The 17,380-nt window shown below is 41.1% G+C and overlaps 1 protein-coding gene across 6 annotated transcripts in view; it reads right to left on the bottom strand.

Moving 5' to 3' along the window:
• Window positions 1-1,787: 1,787 nt before the first annotated feature.
• Window positions 1,788-17,380, bottom strand: part of LOC139117572 (SAC3 domain-containing protein 1-like) — a 75,441-nt gene continuing 59,848 nt past the window's right edge. For 2 of the 6 annotated variants that reach the window (XM_070680803.1, XM_070680804.1), the window contains 3 exons: window positions 10,720-10,860; window positions 5,740-5,929; window positions 3,328-5,020 (listed from right to left, as the gene is read on the bottom strand). In XM_070680803.1, the coding sequence (XP_070536904.1) occupies window positions 4,928-5,020; window positions 5,740-5,929; window positions 10,720-10,860 (424 nt within the window). In that variant the 3' untranslated portion in view covers window positions 3,328-4,927. Of the gene's footprint in view, window positions 5,021-5,739; window positions 5,930-10,719; window positions 10,861-17,380 lie in introns of all 6 variants that reach the window. The other 4 variants (XM_070680801.1, XM_070680806.1, XM_070680805.1 and 1 more) reach the window with 4 other exon arrangements.

Genomic DNA, 17,380 nt, shown 5'->3' with positions numbered 1-17,380 from the left:
CTTCATTGGTATATGTACATATAAAACAGCTGAGCAAATAAGACAAATGACAATCCGAAACGTCATTATGATTATGGTCAAAATTCTGTTGTTTGCAGTCACTTCATGGGCATTGCACTGTGGCACAAGAACAGTTGTACCAAAAACATACAAACAAACGTATTGAAAGTTTGTATCATTTGCCGACACCTGTCATCATTCACGGCTGGCTCCGTGGCGGTGCAGTGTTTTCATGTCGTCTATGCTGCTGAAGATTACATGTAAGATATCGGTTGACAGCGCATCATGATAGAACCGCTTTACAACAAGTTTCCTGTTGATGAGCTTAAGTATCTGGGCGGTGAATTACATCGTTTACAGCCATAAATGAGCCACAAAAATCCAACCGCACTGAAAATACTCACGACAGATATGGTTGAAGGCGCACATAATATTTCCGATTTGTACCTGTCAGTGAGATTCACAGGTCATGATCGTGTCTGATGGCACCGGTGCGGTACGGGTTTCAGATAAAATGTAAGATCTAGGGGAAGTCAAACTTTCGCTTAGGTTGTTAAACAAAGTTTAGTTCTATTTAGGCAACCCAGGAACAAAAATATACGAGCAGACGATGTAAATACCTTTGAAATGTTTTATTTGTACAGCAACAAAATCACGAACGAGTTACGACACTACAGCTTACAGTGTACTCACTTCATGTTTTCCCTAATCCGCCTACTATGTATAATTCTTCGAGATAAACTGACTGGTACGGGTATTATATCCACTGTGCATTCATAGATGTGGCAGAGCTGCTTGCTCTATGCATGGTCCCTCTACTATGCTCTCAGCTGTTCATACTCGATCGAGTTTGAAATCGAATGCTGGCGTGGCGCGAGTATTTTGACCCGATTTTGGCGGCCTCATAACTCTCTCGCAGGGATGAGGTAATGTATCAAAACATGAAAACACACCCATTTTACAAACTCCCGCCTATGTTTTACATCCACCATCATTTTAAACTAAAAATAAATTTTCTTCTTAAATTTTCTTCAAATTGTGGAAACCTGTGTCGACATTGTAATATTTAAATTGTTTGCTTTAAAAAGTGCTCCATAAACCCTCCTTTGAAGTGGAATGGCCCAATAGCGGAATAATATCAAGAAGTGATATGGTTGTCATCACTCCTTAGCAACAGACATTTTATAAGTACAGCCTGGAGGAAGCAAGGTGGATTTCAAGTTGATTTCGTCGCTAATTTTGGAGCGTCTGTAGGAAAACAGTCATAACCAAAGCATGCATGTATGATAAAGGGGTTACTACACGGAGTTAGGGCAATACCGCGTCGTGTTCTCGTGATGTGTCCGTATTTTGACTCATTGCTGCGCAACTTGTCAAAATACGGACACATCACTTGAATACGACGCAGTATCGCCCAAACTTCGTGTAATACCCCTAATAATTAGGCAATAATGCACCCCCTCCTGGCTCATAATGGACGAAAGCAAACTTTGCACGATATAATGTACTCGGCTTCGCCTCGTACATTATGTCGTGCAAAGTTTGCTTTCGTCCATTATGGGAGGGGGTGCATTATTGCTATTATTTTATAGTTTTGGCAATGCCAGTGAATTTGTAGTTGTAGAAAACGAATAAAAAAGGAAATTTTAACTGAGTTTGAAGCCAGTGAGCGTCGTCCAGCATGATCGGCCCTGACTCTGTACATATTACATGCACTCCACACTGCACAGTGCACTGCACTGAACACGCACGTTCAGCACAAAATAAAATGACCAGCACTTTCACGGTTGATTTTGAATTGAAAAACGATGTATTTTCGAAGGAAATGAAAAGTAACTGCATCCCTACCGTCTATATCAAACTTGAAACATCACCTTTAAATATCATGCCATTCAAAAAATCGACACGGTGAAATGCCAGAGATGAAGAAAACGGAATGTTCATGCATCGACATCAGTATGATCAGCGAGCTGCATGCCATGGTATCAGCTGATCAATACGATCATTATTATGTCGCTAGTAGTACAGCATTCATTGCAAACGATATCAACAGAGTTCAACATTGTTATTCAAATGTTTATATTTCAATAATAATTGTGTCTATAAACTTAATTTTCGATGGCTCCTTGAGAAGAGCTATTTTATTTCGGCGAACGACAGAACTTGACGTAAACGGGTGCTTGAAAGGTACAGTTGACAAACATACTAGAGGGTTTCGGTACCGTCGCGATATCGAGAACAAGGCAAGGTAAAATCACAGACATGGAGAAAAAAACGATGAATGAAAGTTGTCTCCGATTACAGTCAGTGCATCAGAATTAGGTGGCCGAGAGTTAGATCAACGGAGAGTCCACGGTCGTCATGATTGTTGGTAGTAGCTGACCTTGGACCGAGACTTTGAATGGCTCCGTAGTAATTTCCGTCGACACTTCCGGTCAAGGTTGATGACAGCAAGCTGCCGTTGTTGGCCCGTTTACGGCTGGTTCGAGTAGCCTTTCACGCTTGCATCGTTTACATGGCGACTGACATATATAATATGCCATGTGTCAAACCCAGTATCGTCTAGGAGTTTGCAAACGTACTGAGTTCTGTTTCACCTATAAGGCAACGAAGCGAACCATGTTGTAAACAAACGTAGTAGTACGGTACAACCAGCGTATCGGACGGGGACTGCATGCTGAGCGCCAGCCAGACAGACGGCAAGTGCGTGCGTGAGGACTCAAAAAATGTAATAAATCGTACAGTAAGACATTATTATCAATATTGTGAACCATTGTCAAGATTTATAGTTTTGTGTATTACATGGTTTATCCGATACTTTCCCTCCTTTGAAATGCGCAGTCCTTTTTTCGTTTTCCAAAAAAAAAAACTTGCTCGCTGTGGGGCCGCAATGCTGAATAATGGAATACATTATCAGTAATAATGTATGGATATGACGTCACAAAATTCACTGGTATTGACAAAGCTATAATATATTGACGAGACTAAAGTTGACGAAACTTGCTATGTACATTAAAGATACTATGATACAACATTAGTGACAGTCATTAAACATTTTTACTTCTGCCAATTCCTAATTTGCATATTTAATGAACTTTCCTAATTGGGGATATATACTGGGATTTACTTGATCAAAGTTGGCAAAACATGCTACATACATTGATGAAACAAGGCTAAAACAATATTGAAAGTCATTTCGCATTTTCATGTCAGCTAATTTATAATTTGCATATCTAATGAGCTTTCACAGTTTGGCATATATAGCTTGAAGGACTTGGCCAAAGGTAATTACACATGCTATATAAAGTGATGATACAATGACAGCAGTCAAAGAAATTTAGTATTTTTATTTCAGCTAATAACATATTTGTATACTTAATGACATTTAGAATTAATCTGTGGTGCATATTGTTCATTATGTTGATCATAAATCTTTCAGTAAAGTTGCAAACATGTGACAAAAGTTTAAATTTACACACAACTGTAATATATAATGAAACACGTGAGAATTTTCAGTTCATATCTGGTTTTATTTTTGAATTAAGTGAAATTACTTATCAAACTTGATTGTTCATTGATAGTTTTACCGAAATGTGGTGATTCACATCTTTTTTACCTTGGCATGGTAGTTGAATGGAAAATTTAAAATGACCTGAATTTGTTCTGAAATTTGTACATGGCCTTACATTACATTTCATATATTCCAACCTAATGGAACAAGCACAGACTTGGATATGAGAGAATGAACATTATGCCATACCATTTCAATACATGCTGTAATAGCTACCTCTCAAGAATTTAGGTAGCCGAGTGTAGATTGCCATGGGATGGGAAGGAAAGATTATCCATGATTTTTTTTTTCTATTGGCGTTAGCAATGATGATAATGAACAGGAAATTTCAGCCATCCGCACAAAAGACATTAAGAAATGTGGCGCTGGTAAAAGAAATGATCCCACTCACTACACAATATGAATCATTCCTATGAAGTACTGTTTTCCCTAGAATGAGCAAATCTATACACCACAAGGTTTCTACATTTCCACATCAAGATCATGGCTACCTTGATAGTCTAATCTAGGATTTTTGTGGACCACTTACTTTTCAGATGATAAATAATTTAGCGTGACAACAATTTTCACATAGGCACTGATGGTTCACAACATCAGAACTTTTTGTTTTCTTAGAAATTTTCCAGTAATCTTATCACCAGTATGACACTCCATGACACCATCAGCAAGGTATGTTCTCCATCCAATCTCTTTCACTGATGAGTCCTTGATCTGTTTTCTAATGTAACTTTTGCTTGTTACCATTGCACAGTATCTCAGCATGGCTGCTGATACATAAAGTTGTATAAAGTTTTGCATGCCATTGATAAGTTTGTCAATCTTCAGGCACTACTCTGTTTACTGTGATAAGCATAATGGGTGTGTGTATTATGGAGGAAACTATGTTAGTGTCAATGATCACTTGTTGAATAGAGAAACCAGTTCTGAAATATAGTTCAAGATCAACAGGATCAATGTGGCATTGTGTGGTTTCAGAATACTTCTACCACACCCAGTTTCAGTGCATGAATTCCACTGATGCAATCTGTGTTTACATTCCTTCACCTTTGGACAACATGTCTGCTTGCTTTCCATAGCATTGCATTCTGTATATTATCACATTATTGATTGCCTGATATCTGGCACTAGTCTTAGGTGTGATTTGATTTTTCAAACATCTTGCCCTCTTCTGATCATTCCTGATCTGCATTGGCTGCTGACCGTGCAATTCTTCCAGCCACACAGAGATTATTTAGTATTTTACAAGGCACGTTCATTGTTGATAACTTCCACTGGAGTGCTGACAGGCCATAGGATACCAGGGAGATATTCAACTTCATTGATTGTCTGTTTTGTGGAACTGTGAACTGATCTACATCAAGGTTCTGTGTATTTGTTCCATATCACATCAGCTATCTCCTCTCCTGATAAATCAATACTATCAAGATGGCAGTGAGATCCAACATTTGGCTGAAAGGCAGACACAGGAATAGTATTATGGACATTTTAACATCATACAGCATGTCTGCATCAAGAGTGCATGAATGGCTTTGGTGCATAAAGTACATTATTATACATCTACCATCGAGAACAATAGAATTTAGCGTGCGCTAAAAAAGCCGTTACGGAACGCCCGTTCCGTAACACGTACGGTTTCAAGGCGCCCCATTCCCTGCGGCTGTATCTGCACGTTCACTGTAGAGCGGTTTCAAGGGACCCCTTGGACGAGTGCCAGAACAAGTCTCGCGCGCACTCTGTACGTATGTATGTGTGTAGTGCACACACTCGAAACCTTGCAGAAGCGCGTCCGAGGTAGCGTTCCACACTGTCACTGGCGTGATAAAATCGGAAGAAAAATTGTTGACATTGCACAAAAACGGTCACTACTCCGACATTTTGATGCCCCGATCAGGAATGTAAGATGTATAATAATAAGGTTATTACGAAAATACCGCAAAGGATGCACTCGGACATTGGCGCTGCGCCAATGTCCTCGTGCATCCTTTGCAGTATTTTCGTCATAACCTCATAATACTGAATGTTTTTGATCCAATACCTCTGAGCTCAATGAGGAGGATAGCATTAGATAGGATGCTGAAAAAATAAAAAAGCGCTGTAGATTTTGTGAGTCAGTACAGCTACCATATTTTCCTGGACTACATATTATTGTTCAAAATGCTATCACTTACTTGTTGCATTGGAGCACTGTAAGCAGCTCTTGAGTAGTGCACCATACCGTCAACAACAGTAAGTCCAAACATTGACACAAACTTTATAGCATCTTCATCACTATTAAATTTCAACCATTGCTTAAGAATGTTTATTGGAAATTTTGTATTTTTGCTGCTGTATGCTGCATTCAAGGTTTCCAGAGCGTACCTGTGTAATGACATGAAATAATTTTCTACTGAGTTTTCAAAATCTAATCTACATAGGTACATGGTCCAAAATGACAGAAATTTCTCGGTGACTTGCTTTTGGATATAAGATATATTTGCACTGAGTGAATTCTGTTACATATGATTTGAATCTACAATAGTCTTTATATGGATCTAAAGTTTATTTTAAATAGGTCATTTAAAGTTTGCCTGTGTAAAGTTATTCTAATTTTGTTGAAATTCCAAAATGCTTGAAATGAGAGCAATCCTTGAGACTCGTAAACAACAAGTCATCGTTGATGACACAGTCCCCACTTGTTAATGGGTACTTTGATTACATGTCCTCAGAGAGGATAGAGTTCTCTTCATTAATTAGGTCTGTGACAAAAATACTTTGATACAGATGGCGCTCAATGGCCAAGAATGAGTTCCATGGTGATGAAAACATAAAACCAATGCAGGCTACCATCCTAAAGTTCATAAAATGAGTCAACTAGGAATTAATCAAAAGGATTTTGCAAAACATTTTTGTATACAATCCTAACACTTAACAGATTATCACTGGTACCATATTTCATAAAGTTTGATGCAGTATTTACAACACTATGAGATCAACATCTGTATCAAGTTTCATCAAATTTGATGTTGTATTAATTTGTGGCTATATCACTCTAATTAGGAAAGTTTATTACTTATGCAATTACAAATTAATTAAATGACACTGATAAATGTCTTTTTCAAAGTTAAAGCAATGTGAGCTTAACATCTGTACAAAGTTTCATGAATTTGATGCAGTATTTCTTGACATATCAGCCTACTTATGAAACATCAATAATTGACATGTTACTGCTACATGACGTGAAACAAATTGACGAGCATATGTATGAAATACGTCAATGTCCTTGTACCAACTTTGAATGATACTGGTGGAAATATGTCTGAGTTATGGCTCTGTACATAAGAAAATTTTAACAAAATCACCGCCATGCAGCGATATTTGATCTTACTGTTTAAAAAATCAACACGTATATGTGTGACATAAGTCAATGTCCATGTACAGGGGTACCAAAGAAAGTGTAGCTTTTGAATGAAAACGATAGCTTTGACACCGTGCAGGATAGCTTGGGTAGGGAAACGATAGTTGCTGGAATGAAATCCGTAAGTTTGGTCATCTAAAACGATAGCTTTGAACATATTTTGATGTTAATGGCGTAAAACAAGATGGCTGACAGCAAAAGCAGTGGTAGCGGCGGTAAATATTTTACCTGTTTTCTCAACAAAGTTACAAAATTCTATTGTGTAAGATGCCGTGTTCAGTGAGGTTCAGGCTCGATTACACTTCTGTAAAGTTTCTGCGCCCATTTTACAAAAGTTGCAGAGAAATCACCGTTCCCTTTTTCGAAGTGAACAGGCTATCACTCAGGACATCCTATTCTAATACATGTACAGGGAAGAGAATGTATATGATAGTGTAAAGACGTAGTCGTTAGTGTTGGCATATCTGTTTTCCAGAGTTAAGACATTACCAAGATTTCAATGTTAGCTTCAGATAAGATGAATAGTTATCTTCTCTACCTTCAATGTATGCACGAGCACTTTTTTATACACTATCACATACACAATCCATTTACATGTATTAGAATAGGACATCCTAATAGCCTGTTCAGTTCGAAAACAGGAACGGAGATTTCTCTGCAAGTTTTGTAAAATGGGGGCAGAAACTTTACAGAAGTGTAATCGAACCTGAACCTCACTGAACGCAGCATCTTACACAACACAACTTGCTGATTTTTTTGTTGAAAACGGGTAAAATATTTACCACCGCTACCACTGCTTTTGCTGTCAGCCATCTTGTTTTATGCCCTCAACATCAAAATATGTTCAAAGCTATCGTTTCAGATGACCAAACTTACGGATTCCATTCCAGCAACTGTCATTTCCCTACCCAAGCTATCCTGCACGGTGTCAAAGCTATCATTTTCATTCAAAAGCTACACTTTCTTAGGTACCCCTGATGTACCAACTTTGGATAAGATCAGTTGAGACTTGCCAGAGTTATGGCTCTCGACATGAAACAACCATAACAAAATTGCTACCATGTGGCCATATTGTACCATCTCATGAAACCAATCGACATACATATGTATAAATAAGTCAATGTCCTTGTACCAACTTTGAATAAATTCCCTTGATACATGTCTGAGTTATGGTTCCGGACATGGAAAAATCGGGAAAAAAATGGCCACACGGCGGCCATATCGGATTGTATCACAAACCAAATCAATGTGCATATGTATGACATAGGTCAATGTCCTTGTACTAATTTGAATAAAATTGGTGAATAAAATCAGTTGAGAAGTGCCCAAGTTTTGGCTAAGGACATGAAAAAATTGTAACAAAATGGCTGCCATGCAGCCATATTGGATCATATCATGAAACAAATTGACATGCATATATATGACATTAGTCAATCTCCTTGTACCAACTTTGAATAAAATCGCCTGATACATGTCTGAGTATTATGGCTCTGTACATGAAAACATCGTAATAAAATGGCTGCCTAGTGGCCATATTGGATCGTATCACAAAACAAATCAACGTACTTATGTATGACATAGGTCAATGTTCTTGTACCAACTTTGAATAAAATCGGTTGAGATATGCCTGAGTTATGGCTCTGTACATGAAAAAATCGTAATAAAATGGCCGCCTGGCGGCCATATTGGATCGTATCACAAAACAAATCGACGTGCATCTGTATGACATATGAAGTAATCCTTGTACCAAGTTTGAATGAAATCGCTCCTTGCATCACTGAGATATCTGCGTGAACGGACGCACGCACGCACGCACGGACATGACCAAACCTATAAGTCCCCCCAGACGGTGTCCGTGGGGACTAACAATTCAAAGCAATTGAAAATATGGTACCAATGAAGAGTATTAGCCTAACAATAACCTATGAAAGTTGAATTACCATGTACTGAAAGATAGACAAAATTTCAACCTCACTTCCATGAATACCAGGCAACATTAGCAAAAATACCGCCAATGATAGTGTTGCTCACATTTGACCAGAATTGGTACATACTAGTATTGGTACAAAAGATCGACGATGAATGTTGTTTCTATCTGTTCAGTGCAGCAGAATTCTACATTGATGTTATGACAATGTTTTCTACACACTACATGAAGAAAAACAAGAATGACAAAAGCAAATAAGGCCTGCAACTTAGATACTGGAGGTCAACTTTAGAAACATGCACACCAACTTATATAGCAATAGGACAAACAGATCCTACACGCATTAGCAAATGTCAATAATAACCAGATATGAACTGAAAATGCTCACATGTTTCATTATGTATTGCAGTTGTTTGTAAATTTAAACTTTTGCCACATGTTTGCAACTTCTTTGAAAATGCTATGATCAACATCATGAACAATAGTCACCACAGATTAATTCTAAAGGTCATTAAGTATACAAATATGTAATTAGCTGAAATTAAAATACTGTCTTTGACTGTTGTCATTGTATCACCACTTTATATAACAAGCGTAATCGCCTTTGGTCAAGTCCTTTAAGCTCTGTATGCTAAACTGTGCAAGCTCATGAGATGTGTAAATTATAAATTACCTGACATGAAAATGTGAAATGACTTTCAATATTGTTTTAATCTGGTATCATCAATGTACATTGCACATTTCACGAACTTTGATCAAGTAAATCCTGGTATACATCCCTAATTAGGAAAGTTCATTAAATATGCAAATCAGGAATTGGTTGACGTAAAAATGCTTAATAGTCCCGCCAGCAGCTTACTGACTACGCATGCATAGATTCATAATACTATGCGAGTAACCGGATGTGTACCAATTTTCATGGGCCCCACCATGTTTTTTTGAGTGCTCGTAAATAAACAAATACGAAAAGTACAATGTACATGTATTATTTTATAACATGCCTTCAGTAAAATATATCTCTTCAATTGGCCAATAAATATAATTATCCACCTTGTCACTGATACAAAATATTACTATCACGCCTAAAAAATAGAAAAAAAGAGAAAACTTGTGCATACATGAACGAGAACATTTGCAAAGAATGCTGGGACTGAATTTAGAAAAGCGCCCTCTCTGTCAATAATTAGATGCAAAAATTGCCAGTTTTTAGACGGAACGCTATAATTTCAGCTTGCAAGTTGAAGTTGAGCAGCGCAGTTACTACTACAACGATAGTGATGGCACAATATGTTCCTTGTTAAACACAATTTTTATCCAACATTTTTACACATTACAGAAAATCTATACCTGAAAGGTATGACATCATGTAAGCGAATCGTTTTCAGCATAAGGTAAACTGAGCATAGTTGTCGTACAAACGTAGATAGCAAGTAACAAGTAACTCTATTTTATCCTTTACTATTACTAATCATGAATCAATACAAATAACATTGCCAATCTTAACCCCTGGCGCAACACCAAGGGCTGGTCCCTATATAGTATTAAAGGGGAAGTTCACCAAGGATGAATTTTACATATAGTAAATTACATAAATTCTTACTTCTGTCAAAGAACAGAGTCCGATATTTGTTACAAGTTTTCCCTAAATGCTGAACTATCAACTGCATGAACACCAATTTATGCTGAACAATCAAATCCATTAACATCAATCGCATCTGTCTTGCTGTGAAGTTTCCCACAAAGTAGTGACTATAATTTGTTGGATACCATTGCTTGCCTATAATTAATGATTAACAATCATTTAAGCTGTCTCCAATGAAGACTTACCTTCTAATTGTATACAAAGATTTATGTAATGAAAATGCCTGAAACAGAGAGCACTGTTCAGTCAAACGGAAGAGCCTGATGAAATTGTTTTCTCTGTATGCTTTATTGATGGCAGTTGCTAGATGTACATGCCTGTGAGTCCTGACAAATGAACAGAAAGTGTTATTGTAAGAATCATTTGGAGATATGGCCAGCTGTCATCAGAAAAAAAAACTCATCCATACTATCACATGCCTTGTATATCGAACATCACACGCTCCATAGGATTCAACGTTTACTTGTTGATGACGTCTCAGGCAGCATAGTCATCATTTGACTGAAAGTGAACCAGAACTATTTTCAACTTGACAACTTTGGGATTTGAAAATGGTCAAAATGCATGCTTTACATGGAGAAAACACTTTTTACAAAATTATGCATAAAAAATTCTACAAAGTGCTAAACAATGATTTCAATGTGTCAATGCGTCGATCGATGATAAAATCATTTTTTCAACAGAGTTCATTTAACATGGAAATACAGCATATGATTGTCATTTGTAAGTAAACCAAAATTTGGAGTAAAAACTATGTCAGAGAGGCATGTAATAAAAGCATTATAGCCCAAAGAAGGGACTGTGTACCCTCAAGACAGGAGACCATTTCCCCTACTGATGTTGTGCAAATGGTCACCTACCTTTGGGCACTTAATCCCTTCTTTGGGCTATAATATAAAGTCTCACTCAAAGTATAATATGCAGACAAGATTAGACATAGAATCTGTTTCCAAGGAATTGGATAAGGTTTGCAAGCTTTGGTGTAGGCCTATTGTAGACAAGCGACCTAGCGGCCGATATAGCTCCGCTGTGTTTATGTAGAGAATAACTATTTTTGACACATGTTGATGAAGAAGGTGGAAATCTTTGATAGCTCAATGCAGTGGCCAGAAAAAAGTGGCTAAAATAGCTGCAAAAATACACAATTGAAGATTTCATCATACTTTGAATATATAACATCGGATCATCCCTAAAGAACATGTCAACCAAAGCTATCTGATGAGTAGTTTTTTGAGAATAAAATTTTCTGACCAAAAATGGCAATTTGTGAACACACCACCGCTAAGTTGAGGAAAGACAGGAGGGTTTATTGCAAAAGGAGAACGTAAATGCCAACAAAGTATAGAATAAAGCACAAGATGAAACGGCAAATATAAAGCAGTAAGGGGCATAGAACTAGTGCCCTCGCAGATCTCAAACTAAGTACTATCAAAACTTACAATACAAAACAGTCAAAATAGAAGTAGCAAACTAACCTATAATAAAATATAAGCAAAATATATGGGAGAGGGCCCCTTCAGTCAAGCAACCGAGCAACGGTCTTGGTGACCTTGGGGTCAAGGTCTGAATGACCTTGATGATGAATCCATCCTGAGAGGCCGCAATGTGGGAAAGGAGTGGAATTCCCGAGAAATGGGGGTCAGGATGGAATCCAGAGCCCAAACGAAGGAAGTATGACTGAAGTGACCCCCAAAAGGAGGGAAGAAATTGAGAATGATGTTAGTAAGGGGTTCTCGCACCCAGGGGAACACTGCGGTGGTGATACGGCCAAGGGGGAGGGGGTCATGGGGGACAGGTAACTGTACGAGCCCAGGTGGAAACATGATGAAATGGAGACGAGGTTCTCACACCCAAGGGATCACCGCGGTGGTGATACGGCTTGGGGAGGAGGGGGTCCCGGGGGACAGGTAAACTGTGCGAGCCCGGGTGGAAACATGGAATGAAGACGAGGTTCTCACGCCCAAGGGATCACCGTGGTGATGATACGGCTTGGGGGGAGGGGGTCCTGGGGGACAGGGTAGACTGTACGAGCCCAGGTGGAAATGTGGATGGAACAAGACAAGGTTCTCGCACCCAAGGGATCACCGCGGTGGTGATACGGCTTGGGGGGAGGGGGTCCCAGGGGACAGGTAAACTGTGCGAGCCCGGGTGGAAACATGGAACGAAGACAAGGTTCTCACGCCCAAGGGATCACCGTGGTGATGATACGGCTTGGGGGGAGGGGGTCCTGGGGGACAGGTAAACTGTGCGAGCCCAGGTGGAAACAACGTACATGTAGGAATGTTAGGTGACAGAACACAAACGTGAAACACGACGAGACATGTAACGTGTGAGTCATAATGTAATATGGAATGAGACTGACTTGCAATGACGTATAGGCAGGTGTTAAAAAGTGTTTGAGTGTGCACCCGGTGAGTCCAGATGGCAAAACGCAGACATGGAACTGAGGGGTCCTGGGGGACAGGTAAACTGTACGAGCCCAGGGGAAACATGATGAAACAAAGACGGGGTTCTCGCACCCAAGGGATCACCGCGGTGGTGATACGGCTTGGGGGGAGGGGGTCCCGGGACAGGTAAACTGTGCGAGCCCGGGTGGAAACATGGAATGAAGACGAGGTTCTCGCGCCCAAGGGATCACCGTGGTGATGATACGGCTTGGGGGGAGGGGGTCCTGGGGGACAGGGTAGACTGTACGAGCCCAGGTGGAAACGTGGATGGAACAAGACAGGGTTCTCGCACCCAAGGGATCACCGCGGTGGTGATACGGCTTGGGGGGAGGGGGTCCCGGGGGACAGGTAAACTGTGCGAGCCCGGGTGGAAACATGGAACGAAGACAAGGTTCTCGCGCCCAAGGGATCACCGTGGTGATGATACGGCTTGGGGGGAGGGGGTCCCGGGGGACAGGTAAACTGTGCGAGCCCGGGTGGAAACATGGAACGAAGACAAGGTTCTCGCGCCCAAGGGATCACCCGTGGTGATGATACGCTTGGGGGGAGGGTGTCCTGGGGGACAGGTAAACTGTGCGAGCCCAGGTGGAAACAACGTACATGTAGGAACGTTAGGTGACAGAACACAGACGTGAAACACGACGAGACATGTAACGTGTGAGTCATAATGCAATGGAATGAGACTGACTTGCAATGACGTATAGGCAGCTGTTAAAAAGTGTTTGAGTGTGCACCCAGCGAGTCCAGATGGCAAAACGCAGACATGAAACACAACAAGACGTAAATGTGTGAGTCTGTTGATGCGGTGAAATAAGGCCGACTTGAAGTGACGGCATAGACCGCAGTAGATAAGTGCTTGAGTGTTCACACAGTAAGGAGGCTAGCCGTTGAAAAGCGTGACGCAAATTTTGATGTCTGATGTACATGTAAGTTGTTAGCAGTTGCTAGGCCATCTACCTAAAAGGTGGTCTGGGATTTCCATGTGGAGCAGCAATGAACGGATCAGGCAAGGTGGAACGTCGCTGTTAACTAGGAAAAATGTCTGAGTGATAATGCAAAGCAAGCCTCTTCAATGGCCTGTTGCTGGTCGAACGAAGTGTGCAGTCCATGACAGTGTTAAATGTCAGTTCTTTCGAAACAGCAATGAAAGGCATGATATGAGGAAACTGATGTGTGGTCCTTTGCTTTGAAAATGAAAGTGTTCTGAGAGAAAGCATGTTCCTCCAGTCACACTGATGTGAACTGTACAATCCACAAAGTCAACGTGCTGATGTAATGCCATGATGCGGTTCGTGGTAAGGTATCCATGGGTCTGCTGACCGAAATGTTTTATGGACAGAGAGTTTGCTAATACGTAGACGTCGGGCTAAACAGACTCCATGATACAGTTTAGGCACTGGCTTATTGCAGGGGCCCTAGTACAAAATGCCCGATGGGTTACAGACGCTAGCAAATGTTTTTGTTTTCGTATATTTTCGTAGGGATGCTTGTGAGATTGCCGACAAGTGCAGCTGCAGGATTCGGCTTCCTGGGAGTGGCACAGTAGTTTGAAACAGTGCATCTAAAATGGAAGGAAAAAGAAATGTGAAAGACATCGCTAAGCTGTATGAAGAGCAAATTGCGTGGCCGCATTTAAGGCCAGACTGCACAATACATGCAAAGCTGGGAAAACGCTTGTGCAGGATGGCCAAATCAACATGCTAAAAAAAAGGGGGGCACGATAATGCATGCAAAACGAAGAGAGCCAGGTAACATGAGCTGCAAACGGGTAAATAAACGAGTGACAAGTAGGCGAGTGCTAGCAAAACTGAACTCCTAAAGAGTAGTAATTTCAACGCAAAAGGTAAGTCATGGCCTTATCGTAGCATGAAAACAAAAAAGGAGAAGGCAAGATTCATTGCCAAGTCAACCCTAGCAGACAGAACATGCCAACGTGATGGCAAACATCGGTCTGAAGGCGATATAGGACGACCGGTCGTTCTCGATCTCCAGCTGTAGTTTGTTGGTTCTTTCTTGTGGCAACCGCAGCGTAATCCACGGTTGAAGTAAGGAGAGATCATCGGGTGACATCCAGCAGCTGCGCTTGGTGACACATTAACTGACAGGTGTAACTGGTTTGTAACTTCAATAGGCAGCTGGGAGCTGGTTACGTCCGATTGGTGAGACAACTGTTAAGTAGGCCGCCGATAGGATGCTTTACAGCGAGTTAGCCTTCAGCTTCCACATATGTATGCTCTGAATTTATTTGCTTGTCTGACTTGATTGTCCGCAAACGCAGGAGTGTCATGTTGATACGCATCTAACTCTTCGCTTAACAGTCTGAAAGTTCATCACGTAGGGGTAGCCTTGAGCTGCCGCATATTTACATGCTCGGAGAAATTGCTAGTCATTGTTGGTTGACCGCGTAAACAGAGTCTTGACTCGAAACTGTACCTTGTTTCGCTTTCACTCCGTCAAACAGGAAATGAGGCCGTGTGTAGATCGTTGTGAACTGCTGGTCGGAAGGACTCGTTGGTTACATGCTTGAAATCATGCAGATGTTACTTAAATGGTCGCCTGTGATCTTTGTTCGACATAAAAGTTGAGTGACGCTGTGGCAACTTGACACCATGGGCGCCGCCATCTTTGGTCCTTAGACTGAGTTTGTTTTGACGTCACAGGGTCAAGGTCCGTTGTTTTTCCCTGTGCAGCTAGCTGTCCTATGACGGGCTACGCACGACTAATTACTGTTCTGAATCGGAAACTGATACAGTCGTCGGTCAGTCAACTGATCCTCTTGTCGATTCTTGCTGAACATTGGTGTAGCGTGATACGATGTACATGATAGGAACTGATGACATCAGGTTCGATGAGGTTTCTGGGCCCGCCACCAAAACAGGCAGGTCGACCGAGCAGTGGAGTCAATGTGGTCACTTTTACGGCGTCTGGCTGTTGTGTCCTGTTGATTCGCAGTCATGTAAATAATGCTTATGAAGTTCTTGCGGGGCTGGCGCTGGATGGGTACGATGGATTGAGCGGTCGGACAACATAGGCCAGGAAAAGCAAAGTCAGTTACTCCATGGAGGTAGCTGCATGGTTACTCGTAGTCAGCCTGCAACTGTCCAACGCACAGACGTGCTAGAAATTGTCGGAAATTAGGCAGAGCAAATTTAAGAGTCCGATGCCTTATGGTTGAACTTGAAGATGTGCCGAAGTCCCACGTCTGTGGATGTGGATGACGATGAGGAGGGGATGACATCGACGTTGATAGAACGTAGGGCGCCGCCATCTTGGATTGTGTTGTTTACGTTCTGGAAGGGAACTTCGGGAAGTGACGTCAGACAGTTCATAGGTGACTTAGTGGCCGCTGGTCGAAGTTGCTGATGCAGGATATTGAATAGCGTGTTGACCAAGTCTGCAGCTGCGTAAACATGGCAGTTGTTACATAACTATCTTCTTAGTAATGTTGGCTTGGGACGCCGGACGCTGCCCGCCGAAATGCTGGCAAAAGGAACCATTGCAGACAACGGAACTTCAGAAGGAGACCTGGTTCCGGACTCGGTTTGAATGCCAGGACCTGAGGCCGATCAGAAGGATTGTGAGTAATACTACGTTAGTACCGCGGACGTGCTCCGTATTCACAGCTAGAATATCCAACGTGCAGTGCAGCGGAGCGGGACATGGATCAATGCCGGCCTTGTGTAGGGCTGAGCGCGGGGTCTCGAAGCAGGCTGAGCATTCGGACACTGAGATTTCTTGGCTGTCTTTGGACGTCCTTTGGCTGGCATGGTTGTTCGAAGGAAGGGATCGTAAACGATTCCGGACGTAGAGTAATAGGCTGAGCTGAATGGCATGAACCGAGCGGCTGAATGAATGAATGAATGAATGAATGGGAGCGATGAGACAAAGGCTTGGTATGTAGTGTCGTGTGCAAACGTGGCTGATTGGCTGGGAAGGAGGATTGATAACAGTCATGGGTAGAAGAGCCGATTGGCTAAGGGGACGACAGTGAAGATGTACGGAAGGCAGATAGCTAGGTGTAATCACAAAACACATCTGTGATAAAACACAAATGGCAACAATTGCCCCAAAAATAAAAATAGTGTCGATGACACTGTCCTCCCATTTTACAGAGATACTTAGTACTAGTACACACATGACATTGCATTCTTACAGGTTGACTAAGAAAATTCCATTGCAAGTACCAATTAATCTTATACCCCAGCAATATGAAATGCTCCATCTCATAATGACTTTTACACATCTGACAGGAAACAACCCTAGGATCAAGACTATCATGTTTTACAGCAATCCAACAAATACTTTGGGAGAAAATGATTTTTTGACAAAAAATGGGAAAAATTACCCCAAAAATACAAATATGAAAATTTCACCACAATTAGAACAAATCTGACAAAGG

This window comes from Ptychodera flava, chromosome 18 (genome assembly GCF_041260155.1).
Source record: "Ptychodera flava strain L36383 chromosome 18, AS_Pfla_20210202, whole genome shotgun sequence".
NCBI classification, from domain to species: Eukaryota; Metazoa; Hemichordata; class Enteropneusta; family Ptychoderidae; genus Ptychodera; species Ptychodera flava.
The sequence above is the reverse complement of the archived record's forward strand: the minus strand, read 5'-3'. Positions and strand labels throughout refer to the sequence as shown.